This window comes from Oncorhynchus clarkii, chromosome 24, assembly GCF_045791955.1.
Source record: "Oncorhynchus clarkii lewisi isolate Uvic-CL-2024 chromosome 24, UVic_Ocla_1.0, whole genome shotgun sequence".
Classification (NCBI taxonomy): domain Eukaryota; kingdom Metazoa; phylum Chordata; class Actinopteri; order Salmoniformes; family Salmonidae; genus Oncorhynchus; species Oncorhynchus clarkii.
The window spans coordinates 46,976,404-47,002,970 of NC_092170.1; the positions used below are offsets into that span (position 1 = coordinate 46,976,404).

The following is a 26,567-nucleotide window of genomic DNA, read 5'->3' on the forward strand; positions in this document are numbered from 1 at the left end:
AGGGGAGGAGGAGAAACAGGGGAGGAGGAAAATAGGGGAGGAGGAGAAACAGAGGAGGAGGAGAAACAGGGGAGGAGAAACAGGGGAGGAGAAAATAGGGGAGGAGAAACAGGGGATGAGAAGAAACAGGGGAGGAGGAGATACAGGGGAGGAGGAGAAACAGGGGAGGAGAAAAATAGGGGAGGAGAAACAGGGGAGGAGGAGAAACAGGGTAGGAGAAAAATAGGGGAGGAGAAACAGGGGAGGGAGAAAACAGGGGAGGAGAAAATAGGGGAGGAGTAGAAACAGGGGAGGAGAAACAGGGGATGAGAAAAATAGGGGAGGAGAACAGGGGAGGAGGAGAAACAGAGGAGGAAGAACAGGGGAGGAAAAACAGGGGAAGAGGAGAAACAGGGGAGGGGAGAAACAGGGGAGGAGGAGAAACAGGGGAGGAGCAACAGGGGAGGAGAAAAAGGGGAGGAGAAACAGAGGAGGAAGAACAGGGGAGGAAAAACAGGGGAGGAGGAGAAACAGGGGAGGAGGAGAAACAGGGGAGGAGGAGAAACAGGATCTAGAAGAGATAATATTCCAGTCAGTCTGTTTATGAGTCCTAGCCTGGTGTTTCAGTCTGTTTATTAATCCTAGTCTGGTGTTCCAGTCTGTTTATTGATCCTAGCCTGGTGTTCCAGTCTGTTTATTAATCCTAGTCTGGTGTTCCAGTCTGTTTATTAACCCCAGTCTGGTGTTCCAGTCTGTTTAGTAATCCTAGCCTGGTGTTCCAGTCTGTTTATTAATCCTAGTCTGGTGTTCTTGTCTGTTTATTAACCCCAGTCTGGTGTTCTAGTCTGTTGATTAATCCTAGCCTGGTGTTCCAGTCTGTTTATTAATCCTAGTCTGGTGTTCCAGTCTGTTTATTAACCCCAGTCTGGTGTTCCAGTCTGTTTATTAATCCTAGCCTGGTGTTCCAGTCTGTTTATTAACCCCAGCCTGGTGTTCCAGTCTGTTTATTAATCCTAGTCTGGTGTTCCAGTCTGTTTATTAATCCTAGTCTGGTGTTCCAGTCTGTTTATTAGTCGTAGCCTGGTGTTCCAGTCTTATTCATAAACTCTAGTCTGGTGTTCCAGACTGTCTATTTATTTGCCCTTGTATGGTGGTCCAGTCTCTTTATGAATCCTAGCCTGGTGTTCCAGTCAGTTTATTATCCCTCGTCGGGTGTTCCAGTCTTTTGTTCCAGTCTGCCTGGAAGTAATTTATACATACAGTTAATTCTGAAAATATTCAAACCCCTTGACATTTTCCACATTTAGTTATGTTACAGCCTTATTCTAAAATTGATTTAATAGCTGTTTTTCCTCATCAATCAACACACAATACCCCGAAATGACAAAGCGAAAACATATAAAATAGCAAATTTTAAAATTCAGACCCATTGATATGAGTGTAACGTAGACGCTGCGAGTCAAGAATCAAGAACAGGGGGTGGATTTAATAATACAGAAAATATGGAACAATACAAACAAGAGTAGCGTCTGGACATGAGAAACACAACTAATCCTGGCTGGGGAAAGAAACAAAGGGAGTGACAGATACAGGAGAGTTAATCATAGAAGTGATGGAGTCCAGGTGAGTCTCATGAGGCGCAGGAGCGCGTAACGATGGTGACAGGTGTGTGTAGCAATAAGTAAACTGGTGACAATGAGAGCAGAGAGGAGGAGAGGGAGTAGACATGACAGTACCCCCTCCCTGATGCGTGGCTCAGGCCGCAGGACGCCTACCAGAGGAACGGTCCCAATGACCAGGAGCAGGACGGTCACCTCTGATGAGGTGCGGGAACCTGAAGAGCCAGCTGAGGCGCGGGAACCTGAAGAGCCAGCTGAGGCGCGGGAACCTGAAGAGCCAGCTGAGGCGCGGGAACCTGAAGAGCCAGCTGAGGCGCGGGAATCTGAAGAGCCAGCTGAGGCACGGGAACCTGAAGAGCCAGCGAGGCGCGGGAACCTGTAAACCCGGCTGAGGAACGGGAACTAGTGGAACCGGCTGAGTTGCGGGAGCCTGACGAACCTGCTGAGGCACGGGAGCCTGATGAACCGGCTGCGGTAGCCTGACAAACCGGCTTAGGCGCGGGAGCCTGACAAACAGGCTGAGTTGCGGGAGACTGACGAGCCAGCTGAGGCGCGGGAGACTGACGAACCAGCTGAGGCTTGGAAGCCTGATGGGATGGCTGAGGTATCCCCAGTTGCATTGACAATGGAAGCCTGATGAGCCAACCAAGGCTTGAGAACCTGACTATCCAGGTGAGGCATCCCCGGTTGCTTCGACAGTGGCCCTTGTACCCGACGTCACCAGCTAAAAATAAATTATTTAAAAAATCCCTGTTGCTTCCATTTTTTGAGGCTGTATTCTGTAACGCAGACGCTGGGCGTCAGGAATCAAACACAGGGGTGAATTTAATAATACAAAAAACATGGAACAATACAAAACAAGAGTAGCGTCTGGACATGAGAAACACAACTAATACTGGCTGGGGAAAGAACCAAAGGGAGTGACAGATACAGGAGAGGTAATCATAGAAGTGATGGAGTCCATGTGAGTCTCATGAGGTGCAGGAGCGCGTAACGATGGTGACAGGTGTGTGTAGCAATAAGTAAACTGGCGACAATGAGAGCAGAGAGGAGGAGAGGGAGTAGACATGAAAATGAGACTCAAAATTGAGCTTAAGTCAATCCTGTTTCCTTTGATCATCCTTGAGATCTTTCTACAACTTGATTGGAGTCCAACTGTGGTAAATTAAATGTATTGTACATTATTTGGAAAGGCACACACCTGTCTATATGAGGTCCCACAGTTGACAGTGCATGTCAGAGCAAAAACCAAGCCATGAGGTCGAAGGAATTGTCCGTAGAGCTCCGAGACAGGATTGTGTCGAGGCACAGATCTGGGGAAGGGCTCCAAAAAATGTCTGCAGCATTGAAGGTCCCCAAGAACACAGTGGTCTCCATCATTCTTAAATGGAAGAAGTTTGGAACCACCAATACTCTTCCTAGAGCTGGCTGCCCGGCCAAACTGAGCAATGGGGGTAGAAAAGGCCTTGGTCAGGGAGGTGACCAAGAACCCAATGGTCACTGACAGAGCTCCAGAGTTCCTCTGTGGATATGGTAGAACCTTCCAGAAGGACAACCATCTCTGCAACATTCCACCAAGCAGGTATTTATGGCAGAGTGGCCAGATGGAAGCCACTCCTCAGTTAAAGCCACATAACAGCCAGCTTGGAGTTTTCCAAAAGGCACCTAAAGGACTCTCAGACAATGAGAAACATATATACAGTAGACAGATGTGTGCCTTTCCAAATCATGTCCAGTCATTTGAATTTACCACAGGTGGACAATCAAGTTATAGAAACATCTCAAGGATGATCAATGGAAATAGGATGCACCTGAGCTAAATTCATTGCAAAGAGTCTGAATACATATCTAAATAAGGTATTATTGTTCCAGTTTTTTTGTAGAATAAATTTGCTACAATTTCCCATTATGGGGTATTGTGTGTCGATTAACGAGTAAAACAAAATGCTGAAAAATTTAAATGGGTCTGAATACTTTCTGAATACACTGTATATACTGTATATTTAAGGTGACCTGGAAGTAACAATAGGTTCCAGTCCTCCAATAGCCATGCTGTGAGAGTATTTGACCAATTGAAACACGCTAGTAATTACAGAAGCACATTAGTTTGATTTGGGCTCAGTGTCTGTCTTACCTGAAGAGGTGAGTACTCTGACCTGGGAGCTGGTTGCTCCCTCTCCCCCCTCACTCACCGCCCGCACCTCAATGATGTATGTGCCCCCCTCAGGGAGAGAGAGGACAGCCGAGGGGGTGATGGTCCTCATTACCTGATGGTGGACACGCCCCTCCTGGCTCAATAACACCTGTAGCAGGACAATAAATAAATCAATTAATCAACGGTGGACAAGCTAATCTCAAGCCCACTCGACACCTGTAGTCGGACACGCAAACAAACAATCAATCAATTAACCAATTCATCAATCAATAAATCAGGTAATTAATTAATCAAATAATTATCAATGTTGGACACACCCCTCCTGTCCCAATAATCCCTCCTGACCCAATAACCCCTCCAGTAGGACACACCCCTCCTGACCCATTAACCCCTCCTGACCCAATAACCCATCCTGACCCAATAATCCCTCTTGACCCAATAATCCCTCCTGACCCATTAACCCCTCCTGACCCAATAACCCCTCCTGACCCAATAACCCCTCGAGCAGGACGCACCCCTCCTGACCCAATAACCCCTCCTGACCCAATAACCCCTCCTGACCCAATAATCCCTCCTGTCCCATTAACCCCTCCTGACCCAATAACCCCTCCTGACCCAATAACCCCTCCTGACCCAATAACCCCTCGAGCAGGACGCACCCCTCCTTACCCAATAACCCCTCCTGACCCAATAACCCCTCCTGACCCAATAACCCCTCCTGACCCAATAACCCCTCCTGAACCAATAACCCCTCCAGTTGGACACAAACAACAATATGGTTGAGACTGCTGATATCATATATCTAAATTAATGACTTTATTTGTGAGTAAAGAACGTCTATTTCTTCTGAGTTTGACGACTCCTATCTGTATAAGAGTTGAGCACAACATCTCCAGTTGTGAATATAACCTTGGTTCCATCACGAGGAGAATACATTACACAAGATAACAGAGAAAGAAAAGCCAACCCCTATGTTTCTACAGACACTGTCTTATTCCTGCAGCCACATACACAATGTTTCAGTTTCAATAGCCTTCCTATTGTTGTATACATGTTAGCTATGTTAATTCAGTGGGTCACTCTGCCAGAACTAATAATACATAAATGTGTGCTGGGCCTGTGGTTACTGGCTCCAGAGTGGTAATGGTGTTGGCTAAAGGCAGATTGTCTGTGTCTGGATAGTTTATGTATAAGGTGTATTGTACCAGGTAAGATGACTGAGAAGTTGACAACACATTCTCGTTTACAGCAACAATCAAAGGAAAAGTAGCAGGGAAGATGAGAGGGGTTGGATGAGTAAGCTGGGGTTGATTAGGTGGCTATATTATTGTGGAGGCGATAGCGCCCACAACAGTACGGCATTGGTTGAAGCTAGGGCCAATAGTATGGCACTGGTTGAAAGTAGGGCTAATAAAATAGCATTGGTTGAAGCTAGGCCCAAAAGAAGGGCATTGGTTGAAGCTAGAGCATTGGTTGAAGCTAGGGCCAATAGGATTGCATTGGTTGAAGCTAGGGCTAATAGTAAGGCATTTGTTGAAGCTAGGGCATTGATTGAAGCTATGGCCAATATAATTGCATTGGTTGAAGCTAGGGCCATAGTATGGCATTGGTTGAAGCTAGGGCCAATAGTTGGGCATTCGTTGAAGGTAGGGCATTGGTTGAAGCTAGGGCTAATGGTATGGCATTGGTTGAAGCTGTGGCAATAGCAAGGCTTTGGTTGAAGCTTGGGCAAATAATATGGCATTGGTGGACGCTATGGCTAATAGTATGGCATTGGTGGAAGCTAGGTCATTGCTTCAAGCTAGAGCTAATAGTAGAGCATTGGTTGAAACTAGGGTATTGGTTGAAGCTTGGGCCAATAGTAGGGAATTTGTTGAAGCTAGGGCTAATGGTATGAGATTGGTGGAAGCTGGGGTAATGGTATGGCATTGGTTGAAGCTAGGGCCAATAGAAGGACATTGGTTGAAGCTAGGGCATTGGTTGAAGCTAGGGCCAATAGGATTGCATTGGTTGAAGCTAGGGCTAATAGTAAGGCATTGGTTGAAGCTAGAGCATTGGTTGAAGCTAGGGCCAATAGAAGGGCATTGTTTGAAGATAGTGCATTGGTTGAAGCTAGGGCCAATAGGATTGCATTGGTTGAAGCTAGGGGCAATAGTAGGGCATTGGTTGAAGGTAGGGCATAGGTTGAAGCTAGGGCTAATGGTATGGCATTGGTTGAAGCTAGGGCCAATAGGATAGCATTGGTTGAATCTAAGGCAATAGCATGGCATTGGTTGAAGCTTGGGCCAATAATATGGCATTGGTGGAAGCTAGGGCTAATGGTATGGCATTGTTTGAAGGTAGGGCCACTATGGCATTGGTTGAAGTTCTAGGGGCAATAGTAGGGCACTGGTTGAAGCTAGGGCTAATAGTATGGCATTGGTTGAAGCTAGGTCATTGGTTCAAGCTAGAGCTAATAGTAGGGCATTGGTTGAAGCTTGGGCCCATAGTAGGGAATTGGTTGTAGCTAGGGCATTGGTTGAAGCTAGGGCTAATGGTATGGCATTGGTTGAAGCTAGGGCCAATAGAAGGGCATTGGTTGAAGCTAGGGCATTGGTTGAAGCTAGGGCCAATAGGATTGCATTGGTTAAAGCTAGGGCATTGGTTGAAGCTAGGGTATTGGTTGAAGCTTGGGCCAATAGTAGGGAATTGGCTGTAGCTAGGGCTAATGTTATGGCATTGTTGTAGCTAGGGCTAATAGTATGGCATTGGTAGAAGCTGGGGTAATATTATGGCATTGGTGGAAGCTAGGGCCAATAGGATTGCATTGGTTGAAGCTAGGGGCAATAGTAGGGCATTGGTTGAAGGTAGGGCATAGGTTGAAGCTAGGGCTAATGGTATGGCATTGGTTGAAGCTAGGGCCAATAGGATAGCATTGGTTGAATCTAAGGCAATAGCATGGCATTGGTTGAAGCTTGGGCCAATAATATGGCATTGGTGGAAGCTAGGGCTAATGGTATGGCATTGTTTGAAGGTAGGGCCACTATGGCATTGGTTGAAGTTCTAGGGGCAATAGTAGGGCACTGGTTGAAGCTAGGGCTAATAGTATGGCATTGGTTGAAGCTAGGTCATTGGTTCAAGCTAGAGCTAATAGTAGGGCATTGGTTGAAGCTTGGGCCCATAGTAGGGAATTGGTTGTAGCTAGGGCATTGGTTGAAGCTAGGGCTAATGGTATGGCATTGGTTGAAGCTAGGGCCAATAGAAGGGCATTGGTTGAAGCTAGGGCATTGGTTGAAGCTAGGGCCAATAGGATTGCATTGGTTAAAGCTAGGGCATTGGTTGAAGCTAGGGTATTGGTTGAAGCTTGGGCCAATAGTAGGGAATTGGCTGTAGCTAGGGCTAATGTTATGGCATTGTTGTAGCTAGGGCTAATAGTATGGCATTGGTAGAAGCTGGGGTAACATTATGGCATTGGTGGAAGCTAGTGCTAATGGTATGGCATTGTTTGAAGGTAGGGCTAATAGTATGGCACTGGTTGAAGCTCTAGGGCCAATAGAAAGGCATTGGTTGATGCTAGGCTATTGGTTGAAGCTAGGGCCAATAGTAGGGCATTGGTTGAAGCTAGGGTCAATAGGATTGCATTGGTTGAATCTATGGCAATAGCATGGCATTGTTTGAAACTTGGGCCAATAGTAGGGCATTGGTTGAAGCTGGGACATTGGTTGAAGCTAGGGTATTGGTTGAATCTTGGGCCAAAATTAAGGCATTGATTGAAAATTGTGCCAATCGTATGGCATTGGTTGAAGCTATGGCTAATAACATGGCATTGGTTGAAGCTAGTGCTATTATTATGGCATTTTATTTAACCTTTATTTTTAAGTAGGCAAGTCAGTTAAGAACAAATTCTTATTTTCAATGACGGCCTAGGAACAGTGGGTTAACTGCCTTGTTCAGAAGCTGAACAACATATTTTTTTCCTTGTCAGCTCGGGGATTTAATCTTGCAACATTTTGGTTACTAGTCCAACACTAGGCTACCTGCCGCCCCAGGTTAGTTGAAGCTAGGGCCAATAGTATGGCATTGGTTGAAGCTAGGGCCAATAATATGTCATTGGTTGAAGCTAGGGCTAATAGTATGGCATTGGTTGAACCTGTGACCAATAATATGGCATTGGTTGAAGCTAGGGCCAATAGTATGGCATTGGTTGAAGCTACGGTTAATAAATAAAAATCTCCCTACCATCAAATCTAATCCAATTTGACACCAATGTCAAATCAGCATGATTGGAAGCACACAACAAACTCTCCACCTCTCATCATGAGCCGTCCAGTCATTACCGAGAAAAACACACCGATTTTTTAAATGGTAGTTATCAATTGAGTTCTCAGAGTATTTACTAGGCCAACCTAACGTTAGCTGAAATTCTAGACGTTGGATTAAACTGAGACTATAAAAAAGTATCAAATGCAACCTTTGTTTAATTAGGCAAGTCAGTTACAAATTATTATTTACAATTTCAGCCTACTGGGGAACAGTGGGATAACTGCTTTGCTCAGGGGCAGAATGACACATTTTTACCGCGTCAGCTCAGGGATTCGATCCAGCGACCTTTCAGTTTCTTGCCCAATACTCTAACCACTAGGCTACCTGCCACCCCACAGTATGTGTAATTTATCACTCTCACATGCTAATTTATGTCCATTAAGAACCAACAATGTGCTACCTTTTCTAAAACCGAGACCAGCAACTCGGTTGCTGCACAACAGCAGCTATCTAGTAGCAGGCTAGCAGCTGTAGCTAGCTAGCTAACACCAGTCAGATGAGAAGCAAGCTACAAAGAAGCAGGCTAGCTAGATATATTTATCTTTGCAAAGTTTTTCATATGGATGTAGTCAGTTTGAGAAGGTTTGAATCTTAAGCAACCTGCCTTCACATAGTTTGAAGTACAATAGACCAACATGGCTACTGTAGTAGGTCAAAGCTGTGTGCTGGAAAAACCTTGGTAGAGCATGGGTGGAGTAGGCATTGTGGTGCTTCAGACCAATGCATACTTCTCACTTAAAACCTATTGTTTTGTTTATAATACAATATTATAGTATTATTGGATGAGTTAGCTGGGGGTGATTAAGAGACTATATACAGTAAGATAGTGTGGTTGGATGAGTTAGCTGGGGATGATTAAGAGACAATATACATTAAGATAGTATGGTTGGATGAGTTAGCTGGGATGATTAAGAGACTATATACAGTATGGTTGGATGAGTTAGCTGGGGATTATTAAGAGACTATATACAGTAAGATAGTATGGTTTGATGAGTTAGCTGGGGATGATTAAGAGACTATATACAGTACCATAGTATGGTTGGATGAGTTAGCTGGGGATGATTAGGAGGCCATAATAGTAAAATGGTCAGATTTTGAATTTAGCCAGGACAACGGGTCAGGATTGGCATTGAGCCAGGACACCAGGTCAGGATGGATATTGAGCCAGGACACTGGGCCAGGATGGATATTGAGCCAGGACACCGGGCCAGGGTGGATATTGAGCCAGGACACCAGGCAAGGATGGATATTGAGCCAGGACACCAGGCCAGGATGGGCATTGAGCAAAGACACAAAGTCAGGATGGGCATTGAGCCAGGACACCCGGTCAGGATGGGAATTGAGCCAGGACACCAGGTCAGGATGGGAATTGAGCCAGGACACCCGGTCAGGACGGGTATTGAGCCAGGACACCAGGTCAAGGTGGGAATTGAGCCAGGACACCAGGTCAGGATGGATATTGAGCCAGGACACCAGGTAAGGATGGATATTGAGCCAGGGCACCAGGTCAGGATGGACATTGAGCCAGGACACCAGGTCAGGATGAGTATTGAGCCAGGACACCGGCTCCTAGATACGATGAGTATTGAGCCAGGACACCGGCTCCTAGATAGGATGAGTATTGAGCCAGGACACCGGCTCCTAGATAGGATGAGTATTGAGCCAGGACACCGGCTCCTAGATAGGATGAGTATTGAGCCAGGACACCGGCTCCTAGATAGGATGAGTATTGAGCCAGGACACCGGCTCCTAGATAGGATGATTATTGAGCCAGGACACCGGCTCCTAGATAGGATGATTATTGAGCCAGGACACCGGCTCCTAGATAGGATGAGAATGAGCTGAGACGGTTGTAGAGTATTGTAAGGTGGGCGTACCTTGTATCCTATGACATCTGACTCGTTGTCTTTAGACTTGACCGGCTCCCAGTTTAGAGACACGTTAGTTCCTTCCTGAATCCACATGAGGTTGGCTGGAGGCTGGACTGGAGCTGATTAGAAAGCACAGAGATCAATTAACAATACAACTAAATACAAGCACAGGGAGTTATAATCTATTTGGTCTATTGTGGTACATTTCTGTTTCTTGCGTGCACAATAAAATATAATGTCTAATAGTAATCAATCAATCAAATGTATTTATAAAGCCCTTCTTACATCAGCTGATGTCAAAAAGTGCTGTACAGAAACCCAGCCAAAAACCCCAAGAAGCAAGCAATGCAGGTGTAGAAGCACGGTGGCTAGGACAAACTCCCTAGAAAGGCCAAAACCTAGAGAGGAACCAGGCTATGAGGGGTGGCCAGTACTCTTTTGGCTGTGCCAGGTGGAGATTACAAAAGAACATGGCCAAAATGTTAACATATCGAATGAGAAAATGTCTCCATATCAGAATCAGCATCAGAATCACCTTTAATTGTCAAGTACATTTACATGTACCAGGAATTTGATTTGCATATACAGATATATCAAAGTGAATGTCTCTTTATACAGTATGGCTGGTATGAGGGAATGTATTTACATACAGTATGGCTGGTATGAGGGAATGTATTTACATACAGTATGGCTGGTATGAGGGAATGTATTTACATACAGTATGTTTGGTATGAGGGAATGTATTTACATACAGTATGGCTGGTATGAGGGAATGTATTTACATACAGTATGGCTGGTATGAGGGAATGTATTTACATACAGTATGGCTGGTATGAGGGAATGTATTTACATACAGTATGGCTGGTATGAGGGAATGTATTTACATACAGTATGGCTGGTATGAGGGAATGTATTTACATACAGTATGGCTGGTATGAGGGAATGTATTTACATACAGTATGGCTGGTATGAGGGAATGTATTTACATACAGTATGGCTGGTATGAGGGAATGTATTTACATACAGTATGTTTGGTATGAGGGAATGTATTTACATACAGTATGGCTGGTATGAGGGAATGTATTTACATACAGTATGGCTGGTATGAGGGAATGTATTTACATACAGTATGGCTGGTATGAGGGAATGTATTTACATACAGTATGGCTGGTATGAGGGAATGTATTTACATACAGTATGGCTGGTATGAGGGAATGTATTTACATACAGTATGGCTGGTATGAGGGAATGTATTTACATACAGTATGGCTGGTATGAGGGAATGTATTTACATACAGTATGGCTGGTATGAGGGAATGTATTTACATACAGTATGGCTGGTATGAGGGAATGTATTTACATACAGTATGGCTGGTATGAGGGAATGTATTTACATACAGTATGGCTGGTATGAGGGAATGTATTTACATACAGTATGTTTGGTATGAGGGAATGTATTTACATACAGTATGGCTGGTATGAGGGAATGTATTTACATACAGTATGTTTGGTATGAGGGAATGTATTTACATACAGTATGGCTGGTATGAGGGAATGTATTTACATACAGTATGGCTGGTATGAGGGAATGTATTTACATACAGTATGTTTGGTATGAGGGAATGTATTTACATACAGTATGGCTGGTATGAGGGAATGTATTTACATACAGTATGGCTGGTATGAGGGAATGTATTTACATACAGTATGGCTGGTATGAGGGAATGTATTTACATACAGTATGGCTGGTATGAGGGAATGTATTTACATACAGTATGGCTGGTATGAGGGAATGTATTTACATACAGTATGGCTGGTATGAGGGAATGTATTTACATACAGTATGGCTGGTATGAGGGAATGTATTTACATACAGTATGGCTGGTATGAGGGAATGTATTTACATAGAGTATGGCTGGTATGAGGGAATGTATTTACATACAGTATGGCTGGTATGAGGGAATGTATTTACATACAGTATGGCTGGTATGAGGGAATGTATTTACATACAGTATGTTTGGTATGAGGGAATGTATTTACATACAGTATGGCTGGTATGAGGGAATGTATTTACATACAGTATGGCTGGTATGAGGGAATGTATTTACATACAGTATGGCTGGTATGAGGGAATGTATTTACATACAGTATGGCTGGTATGAGGGAATGTATTTACATACAGTATGGCTGGTATGAGGGAATGTATTTACATACAGTATGGCTGGTATGAGGGAATGTATTTACATACAGTATGGCTGGTATGAGGGAATGTATTTACATACAGTATGTTTGGTGTTACGGATACAGGTATCCTGTGTGTGTATCCTGCGTGTGCGTGTTTCTTTTCTCTCATTCTCCCCTCACAGGTGAAAATCATCACTCCCCAATCAGTCAACAATCAACCCATCAATCAGAAGACACACCTCCTCCTGTTTCCTACCCTATCACAGTTCCTTCCCCATGGTTTAAAAACCCCATCATTTGTTTGTTCAAGAGCTCAATCTTTGTAATGCCATGTTGGTAGATCTATTCTTTTATAGATTTCAGTAGCTCAATCTCTTTGTAAATGCCATGTTTGTAGATCTCTGTTCTTCGCTCGCTCTCTGTGTATTAATTAACCTTTCTTTTGTTTGAGCACCTCCATAGCACTTTGTCATCACCTGTGAGTATTGTTTTGGTTATGGTGTTTGTTTGTTGCTGGTGGGAAAAGGGGAAACCAAGACAAGTCGCCCATGGGCATACACTACCCGTAGGTGAACTTTGTTAACACACACTAGTTAGAACTGGGCGGACCACCCACTGTATTTTGGTTAGTTAGTTAGCTGTTGTTGAAATAGGCTAGTCTAGCTTAGGGGTGTTTTTGCATATTTGTTTCTTTCCTTGGGTCCAGCTCAGCCCCTTTTCCTGCTCCCCCCATTACTGTGTGTTTTAAAATAAACCCTGAGTTTGACGGTATAATTTCAGTTGTCCTGGTTATTACGTTCACACTTTTACTTTGTCACAATTATAATTTACATGAGTTATGTTACGGGTCTCACTACCATCCCCCCTAGACTGTCGGGCCAAAAGGGATTCGTAACATAAGTGGAGCCTCATCCGGGATATGTCTTTACTGACACCCATGCCGCTCATGTAGATTGTTGTAGTGGTATAGTTCAGTGTTGAGCGTCATAGCTGAAGTAGCATTAGTGTTTGCTATTTTCGTTGGCTCTTGTGAAGTAGTGTAAGATGGCTACTTTTGATTTGAAGTCTTTTTTGGATAATCCTTCGTGGGAGGTTTTTGATAAATGTCGTAGAGTTGATTTAATGACCTTGGCTGACCATTACTCAATATCGATTCCGCAGAGTGTAGTTAAGGCGGAGGTTAAACAGCTAGTGTTAAATGTATTGTTGGAAGAGCAGGTGCTTGTGTTACCGCTGCCTGAGCATACTACCACTGTAGGGGATGTTACTGCTCCTGTAAGCCCATTGGTGTCTGATAATGAGGGCGAGGCTAAAACACCAGCCACATTGTCCCATTTTGAACCACTCTCCCCACTGTCAAACGGTGATGCCAGGAGGGATGTCCGTTTAGCACAGTTACAACTAGAGGTGGAAGAGAGAGCCCAAATTAGGCGAGAGACTCTCCAGTTGGAGATGTGTAAAATTGAGGCAGAAAGAGAACAGCGGCATTTAGATTTGGAGATGGGTAAAATTGAGGCAGAAAAAGAACAGCGGCATTTAGATTTGGAGATGTGTAAAATTGAGGCAGAAAAAGAACGAGAACGAGAACAGAGGCAGATGACGTTTAAAATGCGCCAGATGGAACTGGAGGCAGAGACAGCGAGGCTAGCCTTCGTTCCTGCTGTCACTGTTAGTGAGTCGTCCTCACCTGCTGTGTCCTCAAACACGTTTGACATTAGTAGGCAGATAGCCTTAGTACCTTTGTTCAGAGAGTCGGAGGTTGACTCCTATTTTTGTGTATTTGAGCGTATAGCCGTAGCATTGAAGTGGCCTGAAGAGGTATGGTGCCTATTACTTCAGTGTAAATTAACTGGTAAAGCCCAAGAGGTTTTGTCAGCGCTACCTCTGGAGGACAGTTTGAATTATGAAGTGGTCAAAGCTACTGTTCTTCGTGCCTATGAGCTTGTGCCTGAGGCATACCGACAGAGATTTAGGTCTCATAGAAAGTCTTCTAGTAAGACTTATGTGGAATTTGCTAGAGACAAGGGAAATCTGTTTGATAAATGGCATGCTGCTAGTAAGGTAACTGATTTCAACTCTCTTCGGGAGTTAATCTTGTTGGAAGAGTTTAAAAATTGCTTACCCGAACGCATTGTAGTTTACCTAAACGAACAGAAAGTATCCTCCCTGGCAGAAGCGTCTGTGTTGGCAGACGAGTTTGTGTTGACGCACAAGAGTGTGTTTTCGGCTCAAACTGAGAGTAGAACCACTGAGTTTCCTACCTTTAGCCCTAGTCGGCCCGCAGTAGTATATCAAGCACGCCAGAAGAATGAGCGTTCCTGTTTCTATTGTCATAAAGTGGGACATATGATTAATGATTGCTTCCTGCTTAAACGCAAACAAGGGATGCCTCTTCGTGCCAAGCCACCAACAGGTGTTGCTCTAATTCGTACGGTTGTGAGGTCTGCAACAAAACAGGTACCTCAGGGTAACTGTAGTTTGAAAGTCTCAGTCCCCGACCGCAGTTATGAACCATTCATTTCCGAGGGGTTTGTGTCCCTAGAGAATGACGAAGCGTCTCAGCGTCCGGTTAAAATCCTTAGAGATACTGGTGCGGCGCAGTCGTTTATATTGTCTGATGTGTTGCCCTTATCTGACGATACATACTGTGGTTCCAGTGTGTTAGTGCAGGGTATTGAAATGGGTTTTGTCCCAGTGCCATTGCACTTTGTGAAAGTACACTCTGAGTTAATCAGTGGAATATTCAGAGTGGGGGTACGTCCTAAATTGCCAGTGAAAGGTGTGACCTTTATAATGGGTAACGATATTGCCGGAGGAAAGGTAGTACCCGTATTGGAAGTATTGGATAAAAGTGACCACTCGCTCTCGAATGAGTTGGCACAGAGTTATCCACATGTGTTCCCCGCTTGTGCTGTCACTCGTGCTCAGGCACTACAAGAGGGTGACGTGATAGATTTGTCGAACACTGTTCTGTTCAAAGAGGATGATCAAGAGGATGGATTGTGTGATACCTCTGAGAAGCTGATCACCTCTGACAAACAGCCCAGGAAAGAATCAAAGTACGTTGAAGTTATTGCTGATGCAATACAATTACCAGTCACTCGTGAGCAGCTGATTGCTAACCAAAAGGTTGACAACAAGCTTGCTAAATGTTTTTCTAGTGTTGTCTCGTTAGAAGAGGTGAAGAAGAAGAATGTGGCTTACTTCATGGATGGTAATCTCCTCATGCGTAAATGGAAATCCCATGTTGATGCAGGTGGAGATTGGAATGCTGTTTACCAAATAGTGATTCCTACAGCCTTTCGACAAAATGTGTTATCCCTTGCTCATGATCACCAGTGGTCTGGTCATTTAGGAATTACAAAGACTTATGATCGGATCCTTCGACATTTCTTTTGGCCGGGTTTAAAACAAGATGTGGCTCAGTTCTGTCGGACATGCCACACATGTCAGATAACAGGAAAACCAAATCAGGTTATTCCTCCCGCTCCTCTTTGTCCCATACCTGTCATAGGTGAACCATTCGAGCATGTGGTGGTTGATTGTGTCGGACCGTTACCGAAGACAAAATCGGGTAACCAGTTTTTGTTAACGATAATGTGTATGGCTACAAGATACCCCGAGGCTATTCCTCTGAGAAGGATTACAGCTCCGATAGTGAGTAAAGCCTTAATAAAATTCTTCACGACATTCGGGTTACCTAAGGTGGTACAAAGCGATCAAGGTACCAATTTCCTATCCAAGCTCTTCAAGCAGGTGTTGAAATCCTTATCAATTACGCACCGTGTATCAAGCGCCTATCACCCAGAGTCTCAGGGTGCGCTTGAAAGATGGCATCAGACACTGAAGTCTATGCTACGTAAATATTGTTTGGAATCTGAGAAAGATTGGGATGAGGGAGTTCCTCTAGTTTTGTTTGCTGCTCGTGAAACTGTGCAGGAGTCCCTAGGTTTCAGCCCGGCTGAACTAGTGTTTGGTCACACAGTAAGAGGACCAATGAAAGTCCTTAAAGAACAGTTCTTGTCCCAAGAGTTGTGTACCAGAGATGAGAATGTGTTGGACTATGTTAGTTGCTTTCGTGAGCGCCTACACCAAGCTTGTGCTCTTGCAAAGGAAGCTCTGTCTTCCTCACAGAGGAGCATGAAAAGACACTATGATAAAGAGGCTGTTTCTCGTCCACTACAGCCAGGTGACCCAGTACTGGTGTTATTACCTGTTCCAGGATCTTCACTGTCAGCTCGTTTCTCTGGTCCTTATTTAATTGAAAAGAAAATAAGTGAAACTGACTATGTGCTTCAAACTCCTGATAGACAACGCCAATCTCGTGTGTGTCACATTAACATGTTGAAAGCTTACCACACCCGACCCATCACACAGTTAGATAGTTCAAAAACTGAGGAAGGTACTGCTGTCTCCTCTGCTACTACTGCTATGATAGTGGACTGTCAAATTGATGATGTTGATGGCTTGGAGTTGCGCAATACTCAACAGCAGTGTGTTAGATTGCCCAAATCAGAAATGCTGCTGTCTATCCAGTCAGGTCTGGTTCATTTAACGGATGGACAGGCTAATGATATTGTGAGGCTACTACACAGTTTTCCATGTCTCTTTAATGACGTTCCTACTCGCACAAATGTGTTGGAACATGACATTAATGTTGGAAATGCTACTCCTATCAAGCAACACCCATATCGTATCAACACTTCCAAGAGGAAGATAATGAGGGATGAGGTGAGATATTTGTTGGAGAATGACCTGGCTAAGCCAAGTTCAAGCCCTTGGAGTTCTCCTTGCATTCTGGTTCCTAAACCTGATGGTACGTCCAGGTTATGTACGGATTATCGAAAGGTAAATTCTGTCACAATGCCAGATTCGTTCCCGTTACCCAGACTGGACGACTGTATCGACACTATTGGTGCTGCTAAGTATGTAACCAAGTTGGACCTCTTAAAAGGTTACTGGCAGGTTCCGTTAACTTCACGTGCTTCTGAGATTTCTGCCTTTGTGACCCCAGACAACTTCCTTCAGTACTCAGTCATGGCTTTTGGGATGCGAAATGCACCAGCCACTTTCCAACGACTGGTTAACTCCGTATTAGCTGGCGTTCCTAATTGTAGTGCATACCTTGATGACCTAGTGATTTATTCGTCTGAGTGGTCAGATCATGTTGACTTGCTAAGGGTAGTATGTGAACGGTTGGCAACTGCTTCTCTAACCCTGAACTTGGCAAAGTGTGAGTTTGGGAAGGCTACTGTTACCTATCTCGGTAAAGAGGTTGGCCATGGACAGGTGCGCCCTGTTGATGCCAAGGTCTTGGCTATAACTGCATTCCCTGCACCTACCACTAGACGAGAGCTACGCCGCTTTTTAGGGATGGTTGGCTACTACCGTAGCTTCTGCAAAAATTTCTCTGCGGTAGTTGCTCCATTGACTGATTTGCTCAGTCCGGCAAGACCATTTGTGTGGTCCCCTGATTGTAAGAGAGCTTTTGAATCAGCGAAAGCACTCTTATGTAGTACCCCTGTACTTGCTGCTCCGGATTTTGAACAACCGTTCAAGCTTGAGGTAGATGCTAGTGCCAGAGGTGCTGGTGCTGTTCTACTGCAGCAGGACAAGAGTGGAGTAGATCATCCTGTTTGTTATTTTTCCCGTAAATTTAATAAATGTCAAACAAACTATGCGACAATAGAACAAGAAGCTCTTGCTTTGTTGTTGGCTCTGCAATACTTTGAAGTATACATTGGTTCCAGTGCCCTACCAGTGATTGTGTATACTGACCATAACCCCTTAGTTTTTCTCCACCGAATGTACAACCAGAACCAGCGCCTTATGCGTTGGGCGTTGATTATACAAAATTATAATTTGGAGATCCGCCACAAAAAGGGTTCAGATAATGTGTTGGCAGATGCTTTGTCTCGTGTGTGAAGATGATTTCTGTATGTTTTGCAAGGTTGTTGCTTTGTTGTGAGTGAGCATTTAAATACTGTAGTCGCAACCCCTGGGGTTGCTCTTTTAAGGGTGGGAGTGTTACGGATACAGGTATCCTGTGTGTGTATCCTGCGTGTGCGTGTTTCTTTTCTCTCATTCTCCCCTCACAGGTGAAAATCATCACTCCCCAATCAGTCAACAATCAACCCATCAATCAGAAGACACACCTCCTCCTGTTTCCTACCCTATCACAGTTCCTTCCCCATGGTTTAAAAACCCCATCATTTGTTTGTTCAAGAGCTCAATCTTTGTAATGCCATGTTGGTAGATCTATTCTTTTATAGATTTCAGTAGCTCAATCTCTTTGTAAATGCCATGTTTGTAGATCTCTGTTCTTCGCTCGCTCTCTGTGTATTAATTAACCTTTCTTTTGTTTGAGCACCTCCATAGCACTTTGTCATCACCTGTGAGTATTGTTTTGGTTATGGTGTTTGTTTGTTGCTGGTGGGAAAAGGGGAAACCAAGACAAGTCGCCCATGGGCATACACTACCCGTAGGTGAACTTTGTTAACACACACTAGTTAGAACTGGGCGGACCACCCACTGTATTTTGGTTAGTTAGTTAGCTGTTGTTGAAATAGGCTAGTCTAGCTTAGGGGTGTTTTTGCATATTTGTTTCTTTCCTTGGGTCCAGCTCAGCCCCTTTTCCTGCTCCCCCCATTACCGTGTGTTTTACAATAAACCCTGAGTTTGACGGTATAATTTCAGTTGTCCTGGTTATTACGTTCACACTTTTACTTTGTCACAATTATAATTTACATGAGTTATGTTACGGGTCTCACTACCATCCCCCCTAGACTGTCGGGCCAAAAGGGATTCGTAACATTTGGTATGAGGGAATGTATTTACATACAGTATGGCTGGTATGAGGGAATGTATTTACATACAGTATGTTTGGTATGAGGGAATGTATTTACATACAGTTTGGCTGGTATGAGGGAATGTATTTACATACAGTATGTTTGGTATGAGGGGTGTACTCACTGTCTTTCCTGGTCTGTGCAGAGCTAGGTGGGCTGGCTGGTAGTGTGTGAGTTGCTAGTGTGTGAGTTGATAGTGTATGAGTTACTGTACTCACGATCTTTCTTGGTCTTGGCGGTGTTAGCGGTTGATGCAGGGCCCTGGCCGATACTGTTGAAGCCTCTGACTGTGATGACGTACACACTGTTCCCCTCCAACCCTGTCAGCACCATAGATGTCTCGTTACCTGCTGTCTTCTTCTTCTTCCCTGACTCCTCCTGCTCACTGTCCTTCCTGTAGCTCACCTGAGGGAAAGGAAGAGTTGGGTTCTTTCCAATGACTGTTTCCTTTATCCTAGTATTTAGTAAAGAGGTGAAATCTAAAAATATTTGAGAAAATAGTACATGCACACAAACGTGCACGAATGCACACACACACACAGTCATACACACAGATAGGCACACACACACTCACCTCGTATCCCCGTGGTCTCCCAGGACCAGGGTTGATCTGTCTCCAAGTGACCTTAATTTCCTTAGAGGAAATGCTGGAAGCTTTCACCTCAGATGGGGCGTCCCTGGGCTCTGTGGACGGAAACACACACACACAGTCAACCTTAGAAACCCCAGGAAATATGGTGTCACACTAACTGCTGCTAGCTCTTCTATCTTTATACAGAATGATGGATAGATATGTTGAAATTGAGATATTTACACTACAGACACTAATACAGTATGATGGATAGATGTGTTGAAATTGAGATATTTACACTACAGACACTAATACAGAATGATGGATAGATGTGTTGAAATTGAGATATTTACACTACAGACACTAATACAGAATGATGGATAGATGTGTTGAAATTGAGATATTTACACTACAGACACTAATATGAATAATGACGGGGATATCATTATAATGAGAGGATTATTTAAAAGGCATACTATGAACATCAATCAGCATTATTCATCACAGTAAACATCAAATCAGTTGTCATGACTCTCCTGTGAAGATCTGAAGGATCAGGTTACAGTGGGTCAGCTCTACAGCGCCCTAACTGACAGGGTCAGTGTTACCAGACAGTGTTCAGACTGATAGACTCAGTGTTACCCGACAGTGTTCAGACTGATAGACTCAGTGTTACCAGACAGTGTTCAGACTGACAGACTCAGTGTTACCAGACAGTGTTCAGACTGACAGGCTCTGTCATGACTCCCTGTGAGGATCTGAAGGATCAGGTTACAGTGGGTCAACTCTACAGCGCTCTCTCCCGCAGAGGGGGAGAAGGGATGGAGTTGGCCATTTTATGACGGTCGTAAATACTTTGTAGGAACTCTGCCTTTGGACTTTGCAGGAGGAGGGGAAAGAAACTCCTTTGTTACAAGGAGATTCCTCCCACCAAAATGGTTGGAATCCATGGGCACTGAAAGAACAATTGTCAGATCAGTTGTTGCTTTGTGACGTAACTATATCTCTTAATGTTTATATTTCCCAGTTATCAAATTTACATCTAAATGTCGTGGAACTTATATGATTAAATATGAAACTATTTGTGAGAAGATGAAATGTGATGTTAGCCTTCTAAATGAGAATTGTTTTTCATATAAAAGTTTTAACCAGTCAGTAACCACAGTGAGCACAGACATTATGTCGGCGTCATGGAACGCCCCTTTCACAAGAGTTTATAAAAGGACTCGCTAACAAAATGTATATTAGACCAGAGAACCGTCCACATGCTGGAATGGTTACCATTTAAATAGACCAGCTATGTGCAGCGCCAGCTGAATACGTTATCAAATGGTTAAGAAATGTAAATCTCTAGAGACCAGCACATTGCCGGGTTGCTACGGGGAAATGGTTCTAGCTCTACAATAGACCAGTGTGACCGACAGCATGAGCTGAAAGTTACGGAAGGGTTAGAAACTTTGAAACTTTCTCTTGAAGAAGAAGACTACACAGGAACATTCAGTCTGCTGCTGTTTAAGTACTTTAGTCTAGTAAACGTGACCGAGGACGAGAAGACAAACAATTTACTCTCATCACTATAGACACCTCTATTCTAACGAACAGAGCCCGCTGAATAATGCGGGGTAGACCTATGGAGGATCCGTCCTCACGTACACTCCGAAATCTATTACAAATACAAAGGACATGGTGATCTCTGTTGGACAACCAGAGATTTTCTGTTGAATTACTCCCCGTAGATGGATTGAGTGTTTTCAACAGAGAGACAGCAAATACATACACACTTAAATATGTATATTGAAATTATTTCGAATGAGCGGACGTTCATTTGCAAAGTTTTCGCATTTGCACACATTGTATATAGATTTTTATATTGTGTTATTGACTGTACGTTTGTTTATCCCATGTGTAACTCTGTGTTGTTGTATGTGTCAAACTGCTTTGCTTTATCTTCGCCATGTCGCAGTTGTAAATGAGAACTTGCTCTCAACTGGTCTACCTGGTTAAATAAAGGTGATCTGGTCTACCTGGTTATATAAAGGTGAAATAAAAAATAAAATAAAACAATTTCCATCAGCATAGTTACCAACTGTATGTATGTTAGTGAAGTCCTTTGTCTTTTCTCCCGCTCTTTCTTACATGCCCCTCCCTTTCCCTTTCTATTGAATCCGCCATTTTGTGTAACAAGCCATCATATCGGTTTAGTTCACTAGGGACTTTTCATTGCATTGTGTCGTAATCCATGTTAAAGCTATCCTGTTTGTGTGTTTATGTAATTTTGTGTGATTATTTAGTTAGTTGGTAAATAAATAAAGAATTAAGCCAATTTGTATATTGCTGATTCATAATTTATGCGTGCAGATATTCAAGAGTTTTGAAACATTCAGAATGAGACTGATATGAGGTCAGAAAAAGTAATTATTTGACTGTGACTGAGAGATATTTATATCTTTAGAGTTTAGTTGGGAGATGGTAAATAACTTTTCCTGTGGTGCCCCAGATTACTAATTAATTAATTGTTATATGATTAATTTAATTGCGTAATAATTGAACGTGTTATGTAATTATTTTATAAATAACTGTCACGTTCTGACCATAGTTCTTTTGTCTTTTCCTTGTTTTAGTGTTGGTCAGGACGTGAGCTGTTTGGGCATTCTATGTTGTGCGTCTAGTTTGTCCGTTTCAATGTATGGCCTGATATGGTTCTCAATCAGAGGCAGGTGTTTGTCATTGTCTCTGATTGGGAACCATATTTAGGTAGCTTGTTTTGTGTTGGGGTTTGTGGGTGGTTGTTTCCTGTCTTTGTGTTCTCTGCACCAGATAGGAGGACTGTTTCGGGGTTTTGCCACGTTTGTTATTTTGTATTTGTGTAGTTGTTCACGTTATCGTCTTTTATTAAACATGTTGAACACGAACCACGCTGCGTTTTGGTCCTCCTCTCCTTCCCAGGAAGAAAACTGTTACAATAACAGTCAAACACATTAATGATAGCCAAGACATGACTAAGTATATATTCATAACAGTAAACATCAATCAGTATATATTTATTACAGTAAACATCAATCAGTACATATTCATTATAGTCAAGATCAATCAATGGATTGGAATTGTAGGTTATTGCTATTGCCTATAATTCCAACTCATTATAATGATTTTCCATTGACTCAAGTGGGTGGATTATTCCCAATGATATCAGAACTACTTTCAGAATATATCATCCATACATACTGTATATAGTATTTCAATCCTAGGGAGGTCAGAGGATATGTTGAAATAAAGTGATACATTGAAAGTGGTCATTCCAAGTGACACCCTATTCAAAGTCCTTCCATGGAGGGCTGTGTCTGCTGCTTCCTGTTATTTTCTCCAATAAACAAACTCTCTGACAGAAAAGGGCCTGTGTGGCATCAATATGAGTCAGGAACATTATTTCCAAATACCCCATTTCCAAATACGCCATTTCAGGGCCCCCATACTACACAACGAGGATAAGGAAGTGGTTTTCTGTTTGGGGTAAGTTTTACAAAAAACTATTGAAATCACAAAGAACGGTGTCTGGACCCTTCTATAACATACCATTTACACAGTGACGTGTACTCATGGATACCAAGTGAAGCCAGACTTCCCCCAAAAATGGACCAATAATAAAATAAAAAAACTTGTACATATTTATCTTTCATCTCTCTGTGTTTCATAATTTTCTTTCAATTCGCAAGAAGCTGAATGTCATCCGAGCGAGGGAAACAGCGCCCCTATGTTTTTAATTTTTAATTTGATTTATTTCACATTTATTTGACCAGGTAGATAGCCTAGTTGAGAAGATGTTCTCATTTGCAACTGCGACCTGAAAAGATAAGCAAAGCAGTTTGACATATATAACAACAGAGTTACATATGGAATAAACAAACATACGATCAATAATACAGTAGAAAAATCTATATACAGCAAGTGCAAATGAAGTAGGTTAAGAGAGGTAAGGCAATAAATAGACATGGTGGCAAAGTAACTACAATATAGCAATTAAACACTGGAATGGTAGGATGTGCAGAAGATTAATGTGCAAGTTGAGAAACTGGGGTGCAAAGGAGCAAGATCAATAAAGAAATAAAATAAATACAGTATGAGGATGAGGAAGATTGGGTGGGCTATTTACAGATGAGCTATGTACAGGTGCAGTGATCTGTGAGCTGCTCTGACAACTGGTGCTTAAAGCTAGTGAGGGAGATAAGAGTCTCAAGCTTCAGAGATTTTTGCAGTTCGTTCCAGTCATGGGCAGCAGAGACCTGGAAGGAGAGGCGGCCAAAGTAAGAATTGGATTTGGGGGTGACCAGTGAGATATACCTGCTGGAGCGCGTGCCACGAGTGGGTGCTGCTATGGTGACGAGTGAGCTGAGATAAGGCGGGGCTTTACCTAGCAGAGACTTGTAGATGACCTGGAGCCAGTGGGTTTGGCGAGAAATATGAAGCGAAGGCCAGCCAACAAGATCATACAGGTCGCAGTGGTGGGTAGTATATGGGGCTTTGGTGACAAAACAGATTGGACTGCATCCAATTTGTTGAGTAGAGTGTTGGAAGCTATTTTGTAAATTCGATGCTAATGCAGAACGCCACAGGATGTTTTTGTGCTGGTCAACGGCAGACAGGTCTGGAGTGTACCAAGGCCTATATCTATTCCTAGTTCTACATTTTTTTAATGAAGCATGCTTATTTAAGATGGTGAGGAAGGCACTTTTAAAGAATAACCAGGCATCCTCTACTGACGGGATGGGGTCAATGTCATTCCAGGATACCCCGGCCAGGTCAATTAGAAAGGCCTATTCGCTGAAGTGTTTTAGGGAGCGTTTGACAGTGATGTGGGATGGTCGTTTGACCGCAGACCCATTACGGATGCAGCCAATGAGGCAGTGATCGCTGAGATCTTGGTTGAAAACAGCAGAGGTGTATTTGGAGGGCGAGTTAGTTAGGATGATATCTATGAGGGTGCCCGTGTTTACGGATTTGGGTAATACCCAATCAGTATTGAGCTAAACTGAGTGAGCCAAATTGTGAATGGTCCTGGAGCACCAAAGTGTCAAGGGAAGCCAGTTTGGATTTGGCTTCACACCAATCACATCACAACAAAAGCAAAATGTCATTACTGACAGAAAAAACTTGAATTGTTCCATCTCATTGTGTTGTTGTTTTCCGGTGGTTAGCTAGCTAGCTAAAATTGGCCCTTTCCTAAATTAGCTATGGGTGGAGATAGGGATTTGGACTTGTACCATAGACAGCCACATCATATTTAGCTTATGTTGCATGGACTAAATCGTTTTTGGTATCTTTTCTTTGTTACCAGTGGTGGAAAAAGTGCCCAGTTGTCATACTTGAGTAAAAGTAAAGATACCTTAATAGAAAATAACTCAAGTAAAAGTGAAAGTCACCCAGTGAAGTATGACTTGAGTTAAAGTCTAAAGGTGTTTGGTTTTAAATATACTTAAGTATCAAAAGTAAATGTAATTGCAAAAATATGTTTAAGGATTATATCAAAAGTTAAAGTAAAAATAACTCAAAATTCCATATATTAATCAAACCCGATGGCATAATTTTCTTGTTTTTGAAATGTACGGATAGCCAGGGGCACACTCCAACACTCAGACATCATTTATAGATAGCCAGGGGCACACTCCAACACTCAGACATCATTTATAGATAGCCAGGGGCACACTCCAACACTCAGACATCATTTATAGATAGCCAGGGGCACACTCCAACACTCAGACATCATTTATAGATAGCCAGGGGCACACTCCAACACTCAGACATCATTTAAAGATAGCCAGGGGCACACTCCAACACTCAGACATCATTTATAGATAGCCAGGGGCACACTCCAACACTCAGACATCATTTATAGATAGCCAGGGGCACACTCCAACACTCAGACATCATTTATAGATAGCCAGGGGCACACTCCAACACTCAGACATCATTTATAGATAGCCAGGGGCACACTCCAACACTCAGACATCATTTATAGATAGCCAGGGGCACACTCCAACACTCAGACATCATTTATAGATAGCCAGGGGCACACTCCAACACTCAGACATCATTTATAGATAGCCAGGGGCACACTCCAACACTCAGACATCATTTATAGATAGCCAGGGGCACACTCCAACACTCAGACATCATTTATAGATAGCCAGGGGCACACTCCAACACTCAGACATCATTTAAAGATAGCCAGGGGCACACTCCAACACTCAGACATCATTTATAGATAGCCAGGGGCACACTCCAACACTCAGACATCATTTATAGATAGCCAGGGGCACACTCCAACACTCAGACATCATTTATAGATAGCCAGGGGCACACTCCAACACTCAGACATCATTTACAAACGAAGCACGTGTGTTTAGTGAGTCCGCCAGATCAGAAGGCAGTAGAGATGACCAGAGATGCTATCTTAATAAGTGTGTGAATTGTCCTGCTAAGTATTCAAAATGTAACTAGTACTTTTGGGTGTTGGGAAAATGTCTGGAGTAAAAAGTACATTATTTTGTTTATGAATGTAGTGAAGTAAATGTAAATGTTGGCAAAAATATAAATAGTAAAGTTCAGATATCCCAAAAAACTACTTCAGTAGTACTTTCAAGCATTTTTACTTAAGTACTTTACACTACTGATTGTTACTGTATTAGACTAAACAGGTGATCGATGATGTTGTTAAAGTTCAAATGGTGCTGGAATAGTGGAGGCAGCTCCTGTTGTTGACATGGTGCTGGACTAGTGGAGGCAGCTCCTGTTGTTGACATGGTGCTGGACTAGCGGAGGCAGCTCCTGTTGTTGACATGGTGCTGGACTAGTGGAGGCAGCTCCTGTTGTTGACATGGTGCTGGAATAGTGGAGGCAGCTCCTGTTGTTGACATGGTGCTGGACTAGTGGAGGCAGCTCCTGTTGTTGACATGGTGCTGGAATAGTGGAGGCAGCTCCTGTTGTTGAAATGGTGCTGGAATAGTGGAGGCAGCTCCTGTTGTTGAAATGGTGCTGGAATAG

The 26,567-nt window shown here is 43.2% G+C and overlaps 1 protein-coding gene across 1 annotated transcript in view; it reads right to left on the reverse strand.

Moving 5' to 3' along the window:
- Nucleotides 1-26,567, reverse strand: part of LOC139382346 (contactin-5-like) — a 313,518-nt gene that overhangs the window by 3,050 nt on the left and 283,901 nt on the right. Inside the window, exons 18-21 of the mRNA XM_071126317.1 lie at nucleotides 19,533-19,642; nucleotides 19,177-19,363; nucleotides 9,933-10,045; nucleotides 3,733-3,901 (exon numbers count right to left, since the gene is read on the reverse strand). Coding sequence (XP_070982418.1) covers nucleotides 3,733-3,901; nucleotides 9,933-10,045; nucleotides 19,177-19,363; nucleotides 19,533-19,642 — 579 coding nt within the window. The remainder of the gene's footprint in view (nucleotides 1-3,732; nucleotides 3,902-9,932; nucleotides 10,046-19,176; nucleotides 19,364-19,532; nucleotides 19,643-26,567) is intronic.